This window comes from Labeo rohita, chromosome 8, assembly GCF_022985175.1.
Source record: "Labeo rohita strain BAU-BD-2019 chromosome 8, IGBB_LRoh.1.0, whole genome shotgun sequence".
Taxonomy (NCBI): Eukaryota; Metazoa; Chordata; class Actinopteri; order Cypriniformes; family Cyprinidae; genus Labeo; species Labeo rohita.
Window position 1 is genome coordinate 1,217,141 of NC_066876.1, and position 19,048 is coordinate 1,236,188.

General features: G+C 38.4%; 1 protein-coding gene and 1 long non-coding RNA gene across 6 annotated transcripts in view; both read right to left on the reverse strand.

The window, feature by feature from the left end:
* Positions 1 to 2,733: 2,733 nt before the first annotated feature.
* Positions 2,734 to 8,876, reverse strand: LOC127170046 (uncharacterized). The gene is made up of 2 exons (XR_007828306.1): positions 7,228 to 8,876; positions 2,734 to 4,892 (listed from the first exon to the last, which is right to left on the reverse strand). It is a non-coding gene; the product is annotated as an uncharacterized LOC127170046 (long non-coding RNA).
* A 4,715-nt stretch (positions 8,877 to 13,591) lies between these two features.
* bsna (bassoon presynaptic cytomatrix protein a) overlaps positions 13,592 to 19,048 on the reverse strand; it is a 46,711-nt gene continuing 41,254 nt past the window's right edge. For all 5 annotated transcript variants that reach the window (XM_051117735.1, XM_051117734.1, XM_051117737.1 and 2 more), the window contains 3 exons: positions 17,820 to 18,586; positions 16,929 to 17,022; positions 13,592 to 14,041 (listed from right to left, as the gene is read on the reverse strand). In XM_051117735.1, coding sequence (XP_050973692.1) covers positions 13,884 to 14,041; positions 16,929 to 17,022; positions 17,820 to 18,586 — 1,019 coding nt within the window. In that variant the 3' untranslated portion in view covers positions 13,592 to 13,883. The remainder of the gene's footprint in view (positions 14,042 to 16,928; positions 17,023 to 17,819; positions 18,587 to 19,048) is intronic.

Genomic DNA, 19,048 nt, shown 5'->3' on the forward strand with positions numbered 1-19,048 from the left:
CGATTGGCGCCTGACTTAATGCAATGCATGCATGTAGGTGAGCTGTCTATGATTTCCAGTGTCAGTCTGCACAGTCTTAAGAAGGGGTACCAGAAGATGAGGTCCAAATTCAAATGACTTTCACATGGCCTGTCTATCAGAGCCTCATCTTCTGACACTCCCTCCTAAGACTGTGAGTCATGATGTCTGGTACTGTCATTTTTCTCAAGTGTGCAGGGGGTGGATTCAATCCTGATCTGACATAAAAGCACATTTGACAAAAATTAATTACCACAACTGTTAAAACAACTAAAATAAATAAAAAAAAACACACATGAAGTGACGTGAAGGCCAAGTATGTTAACCCATACTCAGAATTTGTTCTCTGCATTTTAACCAAATTACTTTTGTTTTGTAGTCTTTGTTTTAACCCAGCAGCACACCCAGAATAGTGTGGAGCACTGGGCAGTCATTTTCATTATATGGTAAACATATATACAACTGTATTTTTCTGGGTTACAGTTTAAAGTTATCAAAATGATCATTTGGGATATTTGCAACTACCATGTGACTAATTAGAAAATGCATTTGTGATATCTGTAATATATTTTGATAAACAAATGCTTATTATAGTGCCATCTCAGGTAGATAGTTAGATAGTTAAAAAAAAATAATAATAATAATTAAAAGGTATATAGCTTCATAGTCACTTTAAATGCATTTACCAAATTTCATAATGATCAACCATCCATTATTTCACGGTTGGACAAAATGTGCCACACCCAAACATTTCATTAGCTTATATCTTAAAATGCTTTGAAATTTGGTACCACCCCCACCAAATGTAAATATCTGGGTTGAAGCAGCTTGGAAATGTGGATATAGTCAACAAAATCACTAAAATGATGACTTATTTTATTAACATTACAATGTATTTCATTCAAAGTATTGACAATACTTGCATTTGACCATACCTGCATTTCTCAGAGTCGCAGGGTTTTTTTTGGGGTTTTTTTTTGTGGCACTTAGGTTAGCAGATAAAAAAAATTCTGTTATCCATGTATCTGTCATAGTAGTGAAAAGGACAAGTTTGATTCAGGTGTTTTTTTAAAATCCTCTTTTATTTTTTCCTGATTGTATTGAAGAGTCATTATTACTTTCATCACACAACATGACGTTACATCAAGCCTACTACAGGTATACACTGAAACAAACACAAAGTTTACAATGGATATATGGATATGCTCTCACAACAGTGAATGTAACATTAATTTTGTTTTTCGAACACCTTCAAATTGTTGTCTGTTGTTTTCTTTTTTTTTTCTAAAGTACATTTGTCGATTTAAATTTCCCCGCCCACAAATTATATGGAAGCCATATTCTCTTTTTAAAGAGTCTTTTATCTGCATTAACAATCACAACAAGTATAGACCATGGACCAAAAATGTGTCTCAATACATTATTATTATAATTTTTTTTTTTTTTTTTTTACATTTCCAAACAGTCCACATGAGCCAACCACATACACGGTGTGATTTATTTGAATATTGATGTGTTTATTTGGTTTCTGTTTATGTCGTGATGCTCTTTTTTAGGATTGATTTACACAAAACAACAGGTCATTTTACACCTTGCTCTGAATGTTTTGTGTGCAGAAGTATAGTACAATTTACATGTTTTACAGATATATTCATGTCCTTTTAACTGTGAAAATGGTTGCCAGTGCAACTGAGCAGCAAAGGAGGGGGGGGGGGGGGCTGCTTAAGGCCCATGCACTTATCAGGTTAGTTTAAAAACAAATTTAGCTGATTGTTTCCTTTTTTGACAGAGTGACAGCAGTCATTTTTCCTCTGTCAGGTAATTCTTTCTTTGTGCCACATACGTACTCCTACAAGAGCAACTGTTTTCTAACCCAGTAAAAAGGATCACAATGCATGAATGAGTGAATAAATAAATAGCATAGATAATGGCAGGTGATCTGGTTTTCCCTGACATACATCACAGTCAAAAGCCCTAATGAATCACAAACCTAGGGTGTTAGAATGAATGGCTTTCTTAGTATTGTAATTAAGCCCTTATAGCGATGCATATATCTCCCCTTGGTGCGTTAACTCTATGCTTTCCTGAGGTGAAAAGGGTCAAACGCACACGCACACACACACACATAAAAAAAAAAAATCAAGACAGAATGATAGCTAGTATAGTTCATATTGCAGGCAGTACAAACAGACTCCTTGATTTGCTTTCCGTAGGGTATTTTAGGTGATTTATAGGTGCTATACATTGCTACATTGCTGTATAACTGCGCATTATACACTCTTATATGCCATCCCATATACCTTCTAATCCATTTACATGATATAGTTCTATTTATTTAATTTACTTTTTAATAAAATATGATTCATTCAATTTTGGTATAGTTATTTAAAACTATTATTTGAAAAAATAAATATATCCGAATATACATAAACCAATATCATTTCTGACATAACTTAATAGCTGTGTTGTTGGGTTCGCTTAATTTTTTTTCTAAACTTAAGGCAGATACATTTCAGTGTGTTTATGCCATGAAGGGTTCAAACTGGTTTTCCCAAAGTCTCCAAACTGTATGATAACTCAAAGTTACCCATGGCTTCTTCTTAGGGTAACCACAGAGGAGTGTAATTTTAGACCAGATAAATAGGCAGCCCTTCAAACACTGCTAAAACAAAAGTGTTTTGTTTAATATTCTCCTTATACATATATATATATATATTTTTTTTTTTTTTTTCATGATGTCTGCTTTATTTTTGTCATTTATTTGTCATATGCTTTATTTTAGTAATTTTTCTATTAATAAGTTTTGCACCAATAGGCAACTAAGCATCATGAAGGATGGTGACCCCCATCATATGCCGTTCATCTAGCAGCAACCATCCATGGATAGTGAGAAATGATTGACGTTTATGTTAATCGCTATGGCTAATTGGCTCCATTTTGAAACAGTGCCACAAAATGGGAAACATGCCACAAATATGGGGAAAAAAATTCCATTCAGATAGAGTATTTACATTACAGTTTCTCTTATACAAACAAATCGGCCCCCAAGTAACTTTTTTGAAACTACTATCTAGTTATTCTTGGATTTAGTTGTTTTATTTTGTTTCAATACTCTGACAACCATTTTTCTCAGCTGAGAAAATCATTGCATAGAAGGTCTGAAATTAAAGTCCTCTGACCAAACATTTCTTTTCCTGTTGTTGATCAGATTTTTTTTTTTTTTTTTTTTTTTGAATGATAACAAATGTAGATGCATACATACACACATCCAAAATCATTCACACATACCATTAGAACATATAGCAATATCAAGATTTTTTTTTTTTTCAGAACATGCAATCTCTACTCGCTTAAAAGTTCCAACATTCCACTAAGCAGATCCCTTATTTCTCCCACTAGCTTTGTGTTTTTCTTAATTATTATAATTATTTAATAAAAAAATCTTTTAAAACAAATCATGGCTTTGACACCTAATGTGTTATTAATAAGAGACTGGGCATCACTTTTTAATGACCTAATAGACAGTGATCCTGAACCTTACAGATATATTACAGGTTTACAGACAGATATCACTCTTCTGACCACTACTGTAAAAACATCTAACAATTGTGCTCTTTACTGACTGACGACCATCCACTATTGCTTTTGATCTATTTTTAAACCATCACACATAAGTTCAACCAAAATATACATATTTAAAAAAAAAGAAAGAAAGAAAGAAAGAAAGAAAAGGTTGTAAACAAGTGACAGAGTAACAATGGATTTAAAATAGTAATAAACAAACAACAGAACTCAATACAATAATTCAAAAAAATAAAAAAAAAACACTTGAATTAAAAAATATAAATAAACTTCAGTTTATAATTTTTTCTATATACAAACAATGTGGAAAAAAAATAGATATTGTGAATAGAAAAATATGTTAAACGCTCTACAAACATAGCAAGGCGACAATAGAACAACAAAATAAAAAGATAATGCACAAGATTCCAACTCGCCAATACCGTACAATGGTTGTTAAAACACCCCATCTGCAGCCTGAGGACAATTTCTTGAAACTTTGGAAAGGACAATGAATAAAAAAGACCTGATTGGTCAGAACCTGACATTGTTTTCCAAGTGATTTCTTATGTGATGATCTGAGTCTTATGTTTGGGCTTGTTCTAGAATTTCTTTCGTCCTCTTCTTCATATTCTCTCTGCTCGAGTATTAATGCACAAATCCTCATTGTCAATCTCTCATTGATATCGTGAACAGTGTAAGGTCTTGGATTACATGCATTCCTAGTCCACTTTACACTTTAATAGCACATAGCAAGAGAAAGAAGAAAAAAGACAAAAAACAAACAAACAGGATTTTTTTTCTTTTCTTTTTTCATTCTGGAATGTTGAGTTAAAGGACTTAGCATAGAGATGTGTGTTATAGTTACCATGTTCATGATTTTCCTTTTTTTTTTTTTCTTTTTCTTTTAAGGAAAAACCTATGAAGTTTTTCTAAGTTTCCTAACATTGCTATTTCTTCCATTCCTGAGAGGGGAGTGAAAAATATTTCTCAAGCGTCAAGAGAAACACGGAATCACACTTCTCTGCAAGTCATTCGCTGTGCTGTTCTAATGAGAACACATCAACTTGTTTTCAGAGTAACGCACACACAGATTGCAAGATTTACCGTAGGCATTACCAAGTTACACCGAGTGACCTGTTTAGTTTGTTGATATTGTGTGACTGGAGTCATCGCTCTCTGCCGCCTTCAATGTCCTGTGTTCTGTAGGCCAGGAGGAAGAAGTTGTATGGAGCTGTCATGCTCAAAGTTGGCTGTTAATATCTTTGGCCATGCTGTTCGGTTAGAACACAGATACAGAATTCTCAAACAATCTGTGGAGAACAATATGGCATACAAAAAAGGCATTACAATCCAATGAAAGACATTTTTTTTCAAGGTGAAGTGTGTAATATCTGTTCCATTGGTATAAACAAATGGAATGACAAAACAATATCTATTTTCAAACAGGTTCCCCTAACATTCCCCCTTTCTACCATCTGACCAGTGAACATACTTTTAAGGGGGTCAAACTATGGATGACCTACTTATAGTTAAATCTGCGTATTACACTGGAATTAGTGCTGGGAAAAAACGACAGTACACGCTTCACCTTTAAATGTTATATTACAGACAGTCTATAGGTGGCTTCTATATTCTTTACACGGATCATGTTCTGTAGTGGAGTGTCAACAAGACGGAGAAGTTAATGTTACTGTCAGTGATTTCACTGCTCTATCTCTGTCAAACACAGAGCAAAAGTGTTTTGAAAACAAAAGCAACAGTTCCCCTGTCAAATAAAAAAAAATGCAAAACAAAAATAACATAGTAAGTTTAACTCATTAGAAACTGGCCAGAGGCAAGAAATCCCATCATAAATGATCACCGCCCTTCTGAGTTTACAGTAAAAGAAAAAAAAAAACATAAAATTGTTGCAGATCAATATGAAGAACAGGATGGGGCTCCACTAATAGCTGTTTCTCGGTGTAAATAAACACAGCAGATGTTCACAAATTTCAAAGCTTAGTATTAAAGGGGTCCTATTATGCTTTTTCACCTTCTGAATTTTAGTCAGTGTGTGGTGTTTATGTTTGGGCATAAAAAAAGTCCACTCCAAAGGGAGATATTTAGTTTTTAAAAGATCCCTTTTCAAGAACTATAATGAACGGCTCTTTTGGACTTCAGCGTTTGTTTCCCGGATGTTACAATGCGGCCCATTAAAATATCATTAAAATAAATCCCACCTATGGAAATTCCAATAGTTGGGGGGTGGGCAGGATGAGGTGGTGGATTAGCCTAAACTTTGGCGATGCAGTGCGAAGAGCCACTTCTGGGATGCTTTAACAAGCCGCAGTGTGGCACAAGCATTGAATAGAGTGGCCACGATCATCTCCGATAGCCGCGATGGAGCCGCGCTGTAGACGTGTGCAGTTTGTGGTAAGAGATTTATTCATCATACAGTGTAGATAGCTTCACTTACAACGCAAGTGTTTTTTTTAAATGTATAAACTTACACTAGACTAGGCTAGGCTAAACAGTGATGATGTTCTTTGCTTGTTTTCAGTAGCTGCTTTTTGAATAACTAAGGAAATGTAAGCATTATAATTAGTAACTTACAATGGGCTGCTTTTAGCCTTATGTTAAAGCTGGTGTAAATAATTAAATAAATTAGCACGATAATATCATGTATTGGCGATCTCGCAGGCTGACGATAGGACCCCACAGTACTGTAGCGTATTATTTACTCACCCTCCGTGCATCCTAGGTGTATATAACTTCCTTCTTTCAGATGAATGCAGTTGGAGTTATATTACAAATTATCGTGGCACTCCTAAGCATTAGAATGGCATAGACAGGTGTTTTTCTTCATCAGTCCAAAACAAGTCCAATAAAGTGCATGCATTCATAATAAAAAGTGCCTCGCACATCTCCAGAGGGGTCAATAAAGGCCTCCTGTAGCGAATCGATGCGTTTTTGTAAGAAAAATATCCATATTTAAAACGTAAGAATCACTTTAATCTAGCTTGCGCTAACAGTTGTACACAGAACTGCTTTGTCAAGGGGTGTGGCAGTACTGAAACACCGTCTAAGCTGTTCGCCAATCACAACACACTGGGACAGCTAACCAATCACAACACATTTAGTTTTTTGGAAGGTGGGCCTTCATCAAACCCGGAACTAATCGAGCCATTTGTGCCAGGCTGGGGAGAAATGTATTGTAATAATGTAAATTTTCTGAAAAGTAATGCGTTTTTCGAACCACCAAGCATGAGACCATGTTCTAGTACACCCCCAAAACAAAATCAAGACTTTGTAAAAGAGGTGTGTCTACCTGCCTCCAGTGAAGAACTGGAAGCCTAATTTCTAGTGTTTTCTGACTTATTAGTTACAAATGAGCAGGGTTACCATTGTGCCCTTGGATGACACGTTACATGTCACATCCCCACTCTCAGCATTTTCAGTCCTCAACTCTATGGATATTCAGCGTCAGCCTATTCACGGGAAGTCAGAAATAGCTATCTCCACATGAATAAAGCATGTATTTTAAAGTGGATGGAGAGCGTAAAAAAAGTATAAGTGAAAAAGTTGCTTGACTCAGTCTTGCTGCCAGTCCTTGGATTAAGACTGTCATTTTTATATTTCAAAATTTCAAATTGTAAAGTTACTTACTATCTGGTTTCAGAGCAAACAGTGTTGTCTCCTTTGAATTATGACCCAGACCTTGAGTTGGTGAAGTTCTGTGATTCCAGTCCTGGTTGCTGGTTGGCTTAATAAAAAAAAAAAAAACACACACACACACAAGCAACAAAAATTCAGCTCTATAAATGTTGTAAGATTGTTTGTACAAAATGTTAGAAAAAGTTGCAATATCACCAACTATCAACACCAATAATGAATACTACATACATAGTTATGGGGAAGTTAGTTTTCATAATATCAAATGATGTCACAAATGTTTTTGTTTCACCTTTCATAGGTTCACTTCACCCCTAAGTCAGCAGCTGATGTGATGATTGGCTGAAGCCCATATACAATCACACCAATTTATTGGCAGATAGCCTTGTGATTTCTCGCTCTTTCTTCCTCCTGATTGTGTACTTAATATGTCTCAGTGGAGTTTACATGTGAGGATTTGTGTCCAAGTTCTGAAGCTCATAAAGCGATCCACTGCTACATCTGACTTTGAGGAGTTCAGGCTGACCTTTGCCCTTCTCTAGCTTATACTGAACTTTTGGATGTAATTTCTCATGTTGTAGACAGGCTTAAACTGGATTGGGATGAGTTCGTCCCACCAGGGGCTCAATCCAAGTTGGATGAGCGGATTTTTAGCAGGCCGTAGTGCCCATTTGCTCTGCAGGCTGCTGCCACAATTATAGGATCTCCACTGTGAGATTTCAAGGTCCTGGAACCAGGCTTTCTCTGCACGGATTACTATTATGACTGCCTCTGTTTTCACTTCTAAGATGGCTGAGCAGGGGTTTTCAGAGGTGTTGGCAACGGAAGAGACATTAGTGGCTTATCTCTCACCACTGTCAGTCCTCTAATGGAAACTGAGGCCTAATATACCATTCAAACCCTGTAGGACTATGTCTGCTTTGATTCGTTTTGTAATACTAAGCACACAGTTCACGCCACTGGTCTTTCTATGGTGGGTTTGGTAGTGACCGAATGCTATCTCTGGCTAAGGATAAAACCATCCTGCTAGATGCTTTGATATTTGGAATCTGGAATATCTGGAGGCTTTGACAGGACCTCCTTTTGAGCCTGTAGAATCAACCTTGGATGAGGTTTTGACTCTCAAGATGGTTCTCTTGTAAGCTTTGTCAGTAAGCCCTTTATGTTAGGATTTAGCTCCCAGTCTAGATAATGGTCAAAACCTGCTAACACTCCCAAGGTGTTTTCTTTTTTCGCTATGCTGGCAGGCTGTTGTTTTACAATCTTTCACTCCCACTACCTATGAGTTGCAGGAGAAAGAGAGGTTGCATAGACTTTGTCTTTGAGGTTTTGAGCTTTGAAGATTTACATTGACTGTACAAGCCAATGGCATAAATCTGACCAGTTGTTTGTCTGCTTCAGTAGCCGTAGCAAAGGTTTTGCTTCATTAAGTGTACATGCGCACTCTACTAGGAGTGTTGCTTCTTTACAAACTCTGGCCAAGGAACTATCTTTGGAAGATATCTGTGTATGACAGACTGGGTCTCTCTGCTTTATTGATGTTCCCATAGCAACTGCTGACGCAGCATTGAAGGGAACCTGTGAATGTTGTATTTGTAAGTACGTAACATTGATAGAATGAATCTGTACATAATAACGTGAGCACATCCAATTAAAGCTGCAAGGATATTGGTGAGTGTCAGAAGAGCAACTACACCCACCTTTAATTGACTGAAAACTTCTTGGAGATGGCTGTCAAATCACAGAAAAAAAGGAAAGTAAAAGAAAAACTAGCACCCGGGCTCACCGCCGATCGGAGGCGAATGGTGGGCACTATGCTTTTCACATAGTAAATTTAGGAGGAATCTGTCAAAGTCATTAAGATGTGCCAAACTTCCTGCTGCCAGCTGGTGGCGCTATGTCTATAACTGAATATTGGAATGTAGATGTGTTCAGGCCAGCACTTTTGTCAAACATATGAAGTTTGGTGCAGATTGAACATAGTATGCTTGAGCTAGTGTAAGACATGACATATCCTGCTGCCAACAGGTGGCGCTATGATTATATCTGAATATTGGTCTTTAGATGTCTTCAGGCCAGTACTCTTACCAAACATGTGAAGTTTGGGGCAGATCAGACATTGCATGTTTAAGTTAGTGTAAAACAAGCCATTTCCTGTTGCCAGCAGGTGGCGCTATGATTATAATGGAATATTGGCCTTCAGATGTGTTCAGGCCAGGACTCTTATCAAACATGTGAAGTTTGGGGCAGATCGGACATTGTATGGCTGAGTTATAACAACTTCTATTCCCATGGCGAAACATCAAACTTTGTCAGGCCGCCACAGACACGCCCTTCAACGAAAACTCAAGATCTTCACAATTTAACATCGCAAAGGCCTTTAGATTAGACTGACCAAATATAATGTTGATTTCATGAAATCTGTAGGAGGAGTTTCTCACAGCGTAAAACATGTCACTTCCTGTTGCCAGCAGGTGGCGCTATGACTAAAACTGAATATGATCATGGGCATGTGTTCAGGACCAGACTCTTATCAAACATGTGAAGTTTGGGGCAGATCAGACATTGTATGGCTGAGTTATAACAACTTCCTTTTTCATGGCGAATCATCGAAATTTGACAGGCCGCCACGGACACGCCCTCCAACCAAAACTCTAGATCTTCGCAATTTAACATCACAAAGGGCTTTAGATTAGACTGACCAAATTTGGTGTTGATCCGAATAAATCTCTAGGAGGAGTTCGTTTTAATACGACGCCTGGAAATGGCAAAAATGACACAAAAATTGCTGAGAAAATTAAAAATAACCGACTTCCTGTTGGGTTTCAGGATTTTGCCTCAGAGACTTTTTTTGTAGGTATTGGTGTGTTACATATGTGTACCGATTTTCGTACATGTACGTGACACGTAGCGGGAGGGGCACTTCATTGAAAGTGAATAGGTGGCGCTATTGAGCCATTTTGCCACACCCACTTCTGAAACCTATATCAGATGTAAATTTTCGCCAGGCCCTCTGATGCGATGTTTTGCAAAGTTTCATGACTTTTCGGGCATGTTTAGGCCCTCAAAAATGCGATTCATTTTGGAGAAGAAGAAGAAGAAGAAGAAGAAGAATTAAAGCTGCAAGCAGCGATGAAAGGGCCCTCGCACCCGGGCTCACCGCCGATCGGTGGCGAATGGTGGGCACTATGCTTTTCACATAGTAAATTTAGGAGGAATATGTCAAAGTCATTTATATGTGCCAAACTTCCTGCTGCCAGCTGGTGGCGCTATGCCTATAACTGAATATTGGCATGTAGATGTGTTCAGGCCAGCACTTTTGTCAAACATATGAAGTTTGGTGCAGATTGAACATGGTATGCTTGAGTTAGTGTAAGACATGACATATCCTGCTGCCAACAGGTGGCGCTATGATTATAACTGAATATTGGCCTTTAGGTGTCTTCAGGTCAGGACTCTTACCAAACATGTGAAGTTTGGTGCAAATTGGACATTGCATGTTTAAGTTAGTGTAAAACAAGACATTTCCTGTTGCCAGCAGGTGGCGCTATGATGATGATGAAATATTGGCCTTCAGATGTGTTCAGGCCAGGACTTTTATCGAACATGTGAAGTTTGGGGCAGATCGGACATTGTATGGCTGAGTTATAACAGCTTCTATTCCCATGGCGAAACATCGAACTTTGTCAGGCCGCCACGGACACACCCTTCAACGAAAACTCAAGATCTTCACAATTTATCATGGCAAAGGCCTTTAGATTAGACTGACCGAATATAATGTTGATCTGAATAAATCTGTAGGAGGAGTTTCTTACAGAGTAAAACATGTCACTTCCTGTTGCCAGCAGGTGGCGCTATGATTAAAACTGAAATATGAGCATGGGCATGTGTTCAGGACCAGACTCTTATCAAACATGTGAAGTTTGGGGCAGATCAGACATTGTATGGCTGAGTTATAACAACTTCCTTTTTCATGGCGAATCATCGAAATTTGACAGGCCGCCACGGACACGCCCTCCAACGAAAACTCTAGATCTTCGCAATTTAACGTCACAAAGGGCTTTAGATTAGACTGACCAAATTTGGTGTTGATCCGAATAAATCTCTAGGAGGAGTTCGTTTTAATACGACGCCTGGAAATGGCAAAAATGACACAAAATTTGCTGAGAAAATGAAAAATAACTGACTTCCTGTTGGGTTTTGGGTTTTGCTCCAAGAGACTTTTTTGTGGGTATTGGTGTGTTACATGTGTGTACCAACTTTCATACATGTACTTGAAACGTAGCGGGAGGGGCACTTCATTGAAAGTGAATAGGTGGCGCTGTCGAGCCATTTTGCCACACCCACTTCTGAAACCTATATCAGACGTAAATTTTCGCCAGGTCTGATGCGTGTGCAAAGTTTCATGACTTTTCGGGCATGTTTAGGCCCTCAAAAATGCGATTCATTTTGGAGAAGAAGAAGAATAAAAATAAATATAGCTGCAAGCAGCGATGACGGGCCCTCGCCGCCAGCGCATCCGCAACCCTGGTGCCATCAGAAAAACGGTGCCCAGCGGGCACATGCATTAACAGTATCCCTGTACCAGTTTGGATTGAAGGGTTACAGCAATGAAAGGGTTAAAAGCAAAATGCTTTTAAGTCATTCTGATACACTGAGAATGAGATGAAAAGTTAAAAAGATTCCTTATCCTATGAGGTCATCTTGTGTTCATCCTTGGTATTACAGTCTTCATCTGCCAGTTTACAAGTGTGATATTTCAAATGTTTTTGCAGTCTCTGAAAACATGATAAACATATTTCCTAAGAATGACTTGTTTTTCATATGTAAAAAGTTGTGAAGAGTTAGGATAATGCACTTTAAATGCACTCTGTCTCTCTCTCTCTCTCTCTCTCTCTCTCTCTCACACACACACACACACACACACAGCAACTACCCCCAGTCACACTTACACACACACACACACACACAGACTTAAGCCCATCCCCCGACACAGAGTTAGAGTGAGAGAGTTAGAGTGAGAGCAGATGTTTAATAGTTTTTTAATTTTCTATTTTTTGTAGATTATTTTATATCGATGGAACTAAGCATTTATTTCTCAGAATGACTAGTTCTATGTATGTAAAAATTTTTGAAGTGTTTGGATGCTGCATTTTAAAATTACGGTTATGTTTTTTTACTGCTACTTTAATAAATCACCATAAATCAACCATTCAAGATATCCCAAATCCGCTCACAATTTAACATCTTCAGTATGTTGGCATCATGTTGACAAAGTTTGGTGTAAACTACTTATTTTTTGCTTGGAGGAGTATGAATTTATTTATAGCCTGATTTTTCCAAAAATCCACATTCAAATCAAAATAGCAGACTTCCTGTTGGTCGCAGCTAATGGATGTAAATTAGAAAGTTGTCCGGCTTGATGAGAACAATATACATACCGAGTTTGGTGTCTGTAGCTCAAACTAACCCCCCACTTTTGACAAAAGGTGGCGCTATAGAGCGCCTCCTCCACGCCCATTTATGAGCTTTTGCCAGTGTCTAACTATCATTAATACTGATGTGTGTGTTGAGTTTCATGAAAATCTAAGCTTATTAAGTGCCCCAAAAACACAGGAAACAAATGTTAAAGTTTGACACGTTGCCATGACAACAGCATTTAATGTATCAACGACCCCTTTACAGATTCTCATCGGCCGTGTTTTGACATTATTCTGATGAAGTTTGAAGCAAATCGGGTAAAATTAACCATGTGATATCAAAGCATTTTTAAAAGAGACACACTTCCTGTTGCCAGTTGGTGGCGCTATAACTTTGACTCCTAATAGTCACATCTATCTGATCGGCATCATACAACAAACAAACCACTGAAGTTCATCAGAATCAGACAATGTGTGCAATAGTTATTAGCCATTTCCTGTTTCTCATTTCTCGCCATAATTTCAACGCCTCGCCACGGCCAAACCGTTCGAGATATCAAAAATCCCCTCACAATTTTTCATCCCCAATGTCTTGAGATCAGGTTGACCGAGTTTGGTGGCAATTGGGTAAAAAACCTAGGACTAGTATATCAAATTCCAGAGCATGCGTTTTTGACAAAACCCAGAATAACCAACTTCCTGTTGGGATTAGCTAATGACATAGAGTGCAAAAGTTGTTCAACTTGATGAGTTCTATATGTGTACCGAGTTTTATATGTGTAAGTGCAAGTATGTGTGCTACATGACCCTTCAAATTCCAGGGGGCGCTGTAGAGTCCCCTTGCCACGCCCGTATACCAGTCTCTGCCCGGCCCTAATGGCCGCAGATTCCAAGGTGTGTGCCAATTTTCAAGAGTTTTTGAGCATGTTAAGGGCCCCAAACCCCCCCCAAAACCTTGACAAATAATAAGAAGAAGAAGAAGAAGAAGAAGAATAACAAAAAATCCTAAGGAAAACAATAGGGCCTTCGCCCTTTTAGGGCTCGGGCCCTAATAAACGGAGCAATTCCAAGAGGGTCCTCGCACCACCGGTGCTCGGGCCCTAATAAACAGAGCAATTCCCAATAGGGTCCTCACACCATCGGTGCTCGGGCCCTAATAATTAAGTTGACCCAGTTAACCCATGTGATATTTAAACAAGTCTATTAATAGTAACTGACCAGAAATACTACTTATACTTTGAAAACTTCCCACTTACCTTCTCCTAATTTGCCAGCTTGCTCTGCAGCTCCTCCAGGCAAAATTTTAGACAGCACACTTTCTCCCTCTACACCCGGCTGACCTGCAGCTGCACTGCCAATTCCACCAGGCCTTGGAGCTGCTTTGGAGCCTAGAGAATTATGGAGAAGAGATTTAGGTTTAAAAATGAAAACACTGTAAACAGACACATATATCCCTCCTCAACTAGGTATAGATAGCTTGGAAATTTCTGGATAGTAATCCAAAAAAAATATTGATCAGGTGGTGGCCACATACTAATGCTAAAGACAGAGAACAGAGCATTTTACACAAAACACAGCCAAAAAAAAGGGGTACTTGATGGGAGGCCTTTTTTCTGCAGCTCTTTATATTCTTGAACAGTGCTGTTATAACGAACCACAATGATTGCCTCGTTCCTGAATGCTCAGTGTAACTTTAACAAAGCACTCCCTACAGAGAGGTAACTGCCAACTTAAGAAACTTCTGTTGGTCAGCACTGCAAGTTCAGAGTTCACCAAACTTGAACCGAACTAGAAATATGTGCAGAGGAATTTCTCTGCAATTTTTGCAAATGTTATATTAGCTCTTTATTGCTCTTACTAAATATCAAGAGTTTCAGGTATAAATAGCTTTAGACGTATTTCTAATAGATATTATTTTCTTCTAAGTATATAATGTCATTATATGGCTGTCTTGCTGGTACTTACATAACAAAACTCTGATCGCTAAGTTTTTTTAATAATTCATATGGCATAGGAGCTTTTCATTGCAAAGGTCTATATTATCTATCAGAGGCATTGGCACAATTTTATTTCTGGCCAGGCCTGAGAAGTAGTGAGTGGGCACTGTCACTTTTCTAGCCTACATGTCCTTATAGCCAAAAACAAGTAGACTTAATATTTTGGCCATTTCAATCTTTTGTTCTCTTTTTTAAAAAATTAATTCATAGTAAAACACACACAAATTACAGTAAAAACTACCACTGTATATGTTTTTTTCTGGCCTGAGAAACATTTTCCCTGCAAATACTTCAGCGGTTATTGTTTGTGTCCTGTATCTCCATCGAAGGAACCAGTGATCCAAATAATTCGTGATTTAAGTCAGTTCTCTATTTTTACAGAGTTGTGCATAATAATCAATCACACACAATTCTGTTAAGTTTAAGAATGCAATGGCCAATCAGAGGTGTTCATGAGTCATCGCTGAAACGCCAGAGTTTTGTTCAGTGCGCACACTCGCAGGTATGCCAACATGTCTAGTGCATTTACATGACATAAAATTATTTCACAATTTAGATGAGTGATTAAAAATTACCTGACCTTAATATATTGTTGTCAGTCAAAATTAAGTCTATAATTCTGAAAAAAAAAAAAAAACATACCCTCCTTTCGGTAACACTTTATTTTAGGGTGACCTTGTTACATGTTACATGTACTTACTATTATAATAACAATTAATTATGCATAATTATATACAAGTAACCCCTAAGGCAAACCCTAATCCTAACCCTAACCGTATAGTAAGTACATGTAGTTAATTAATATTACTCAGTACTTAAATGATGCTGGTTCTGGTGCAATTGGACCAGCTGGATGGCAAAAACAGTGCTAGCAGTACCTCAAGTGTCAAATAAAGCCAAGCTGCTTAAATTTTCTGTGCCAGGAGTGGCATAAAGTCACCCAACAGCAATGTAAAAGACTGATGGAGACCATACCAAGATACATGAAAGCTGTGATTAAAAATAATGAAAATCATTATTCCACCAAATATTTTTGTGGAATTACTGTGCACTCTGGTTCAAGACAGTTAGGGTAGGGTGAAAAACTCCCATCTCATTTTCTCCTCCAACTTCAAAATCATCCAACATGGGACTGTATTGAACCGGAGTATTCATGTGCATTGCAGAGCAAGACAAGGCAAGCATTTGGGGTTAAAAAGTATGTACATTTTTATTTTTTTCAGAAAATGACCAATCGTTTTGCTAGATAAGACCCTTCTTCCTTGACTGGGATCGTTTAGAGCCCTTTGAAGCTGCATTGAAACTGCATTTGTATCCTTCAATCCGTTGAGCACCACTGATGTCCACCATATGGAAAATCCTGGAATGTTTTCCTCAGAAAAACTTGATTTCTTTTGCAGCTGAAGAAAGGAAGACATGAACATCTTGGATGACATGGGAGTGAGTACATTAACAGGAAATTTTAATTTTGGAAGCGGAGTAATCCTTTAATTTCTGAACTCTTCCCAAGTTAAAACATTAATATTGTGTTTCTCAAAAATGAATGTGAATTTGTTTTCTCTGCACATTTGTGTCTGAAAACACTGCATTTTTTTATTATTTTGACCAGTTGTCATTTTTTGCAAATAAATGCTTTAAAATGACAATATGTTTTTTTGGCATTAGGGAGGAATGTTGCCAGTAGTTTATACAATAAAACAAAAATGTTAATGTTTTACCTAAATACATCCCTATAAATAGTAAAACTAGAGAAACTGCTTATTTTTCAGTGGTCTCTATTTTTTCCACAGCTGTATATAAATCCTGTAGCAGATGTAGATAGGTGGAACTGGAGCAACTGGGAGGTTCCAGAGGAGCTCTGATAGTGTGCTGCAGGACCAGCTTATAGCAAACACTAAACCAGACTATTTAAATGAGCAAGCAAGCAAGCTCACTGGCTGCAACATCAGAAGGGGCCAGTAAGCTTATGCATTTAGTAAATAATATGATTGCTAGTATGACTGCAAGTTATGAAAAATCACCATATTGTATATCCCTGGTATTTAGTGAGAGCCATTAATGAGCGGCACAGCTAACATTTGGTACAATTACCACAAACTAAAGCTTCCTTTAATGCATGTTTCTCACCCATTTGCAAAAGTTAGATATTTTTCCAATTCCAATTTTCAATTCCAACAAAAAAATATACATGATTTGTTAGATTTCACAAGCAAAAAATCTTACTGTGCTTTGATTGTGCTTTGAGTAAATCTAGGCCATGCTGAAGTCATTAAATTACCTATTCCGGTAAGTGGAGGCTGGGCTGTTTTGGCAGGTTGGCTGGGGACTGCTTTTGCTCCAATAGCAGTGGCAGGAGTGGGCTCTGGTTTAGTCTATTGGAGACAAGAGGAACATGGTCATAAATCACACCTTTTCATATCTTTTTTTGTTTTTGTTTTTTTCATTTAAGTTAGAGTTTAGTTAAACTGATATTGTGTGCTTATGTTTCATTGTTAAAAGAAGAATATATATATATATTCTGTCATTAATTACTCAGCCTCATGTTGTTCCAAACCTTGTAAGACCTTTGTTCATCTTTGGAACATAAATTAAAATATTTTTGATGAAATCCGAGAGCTTTCTTCTCTTCCTTGTCAGTCTTTGACATGCATTCACAACAGTACCATGCATGCATGTGGTGCTGCTGACGCAGGAGCCGGCGTTCTGAAATAGAAGCTGGATGCGTTGTGCCTTGTTTGCAAGCAGAGGAATGCACAAACATGCATCATAGTACTCATGGTGTACGCTCGTCCAAGACTGGCACGGCAGAGAAGAAATTGTTGAATAAAGTCGTTATTTCATTTTCTTTGGACACAAAAAGTGTTCTTGTAGCTTCATAAAATTAAGGTTGAACCACTGATGCCACATGGACTATTTTATCGATATCCTTACTACTTTTCTGGGCCTTGAAAGTGGTATTAACATTGCTGTCTATGCAGGGTCAGAAAGCTCTCAGATTCTTATCAAAAATATCTTAATTTGGTGAGCATGAGGGTGAGTAATTAATGACAGAATTTTTATTTTTGGGTGAACTATCCCTTTAAGATCAGTAACATCCAGAATAGGGAAACCATTGAATCTAATTTGGCTTTTCAATTAAATCACTTTACATCTTAAAATATTTACTTACTACAGCTGGGGATGTCTGTGCTGCTGCTAAGGTGGGCTGTCGAGGTATTGGACCAGTCTGGCCAGGTTTAGCCTGCAGTTGCTGGGCTTGTACTAACTGTGGTTGTGGTGTGCCTGTGGCAGATGTCTGAGAGCTTGGCCTGGCAGCTGATGTCTGTGCCTGCTGCTGAAGCTGTGTTCGCTGACCTTGCTGCCCATCAACAGGTGGTTGAGAGACAGCTTGCCTGCTTGAACTTGAAGGTCCACCTGGTCCCTTCTGTCCAGGACCAAGAGAGCCTGGCTGTCTGGATGATGAGGGGTGGTCCTGTTGCTTCCTGCTGGAGGACCCTTGATGGTGGGAGGACTGTTTTCCAGAGCGGGAGCTATGGTGGTGGCCTGAGGTGTCACGGGAATAATCTGAGGAGTGGTAGCCCTGAGAACGAGATTCTCCCCTCCTGCCTGAAGATGACAAGGAGCGGGAGTCATGTCGCATGGATGGATCCTTCGAGGAACGTGATGATCGAGAGGAACGAGGCTCATCCGAGTGGCGTGAGGAGTGCCTGCCGGAACTTCCGCTGCTGTGATGGCGGTGCTCTCTAGAGGAAATGTGGCGGGTGTGACCGTAATCATCTTGAGGCCAAAGATCTTCTGTTGGCTCATCATAATCATGGTATGTGTGCTTGACATGGCCTCGCCTCCCAGAATGACCACTGCTGCCATAGTGACGTGAACCACGAACATCACGCGGCTTCTCAAACCAGTCTGTCTCCTCTTGACCAAGATGGTATGCTTTGGAAACCAAAAGCAGATCACAATCAATCTCCATGTCTGATGGCGAAAGAGGATTGCACACTGAGACCATGCAAAAGAAAAAGAAGAACAAAAAAGCCAAACTTAAAGAAAAAGCATGCAATGTATTTAAACTCAATATTCAGCACATAAAAATGACCTCAAATAAGAGATTTTTTGGAAGGCAAAACTATTCAATATCATACAGTCAGTACACACACAAATGAAGCACCTTGGGAAAAAAAAAAAAAAAAAACAGAAATGGGTATAAAATAAAGAGACCACACAACAACTCATGCAGTTTTTGGAACTGAGCACAACACTGAGAGTCAGATTTATTGAAAGCTGCATGTTGCCTGAAGACAAAACATGGGCATGCACTTGGTTTTCATTTCTTTTACTTCAGCTATTCACTCTGTTTCTCTGGGTGGGTGGGGGATGTTTAAAGTGGGCAGTAACGCT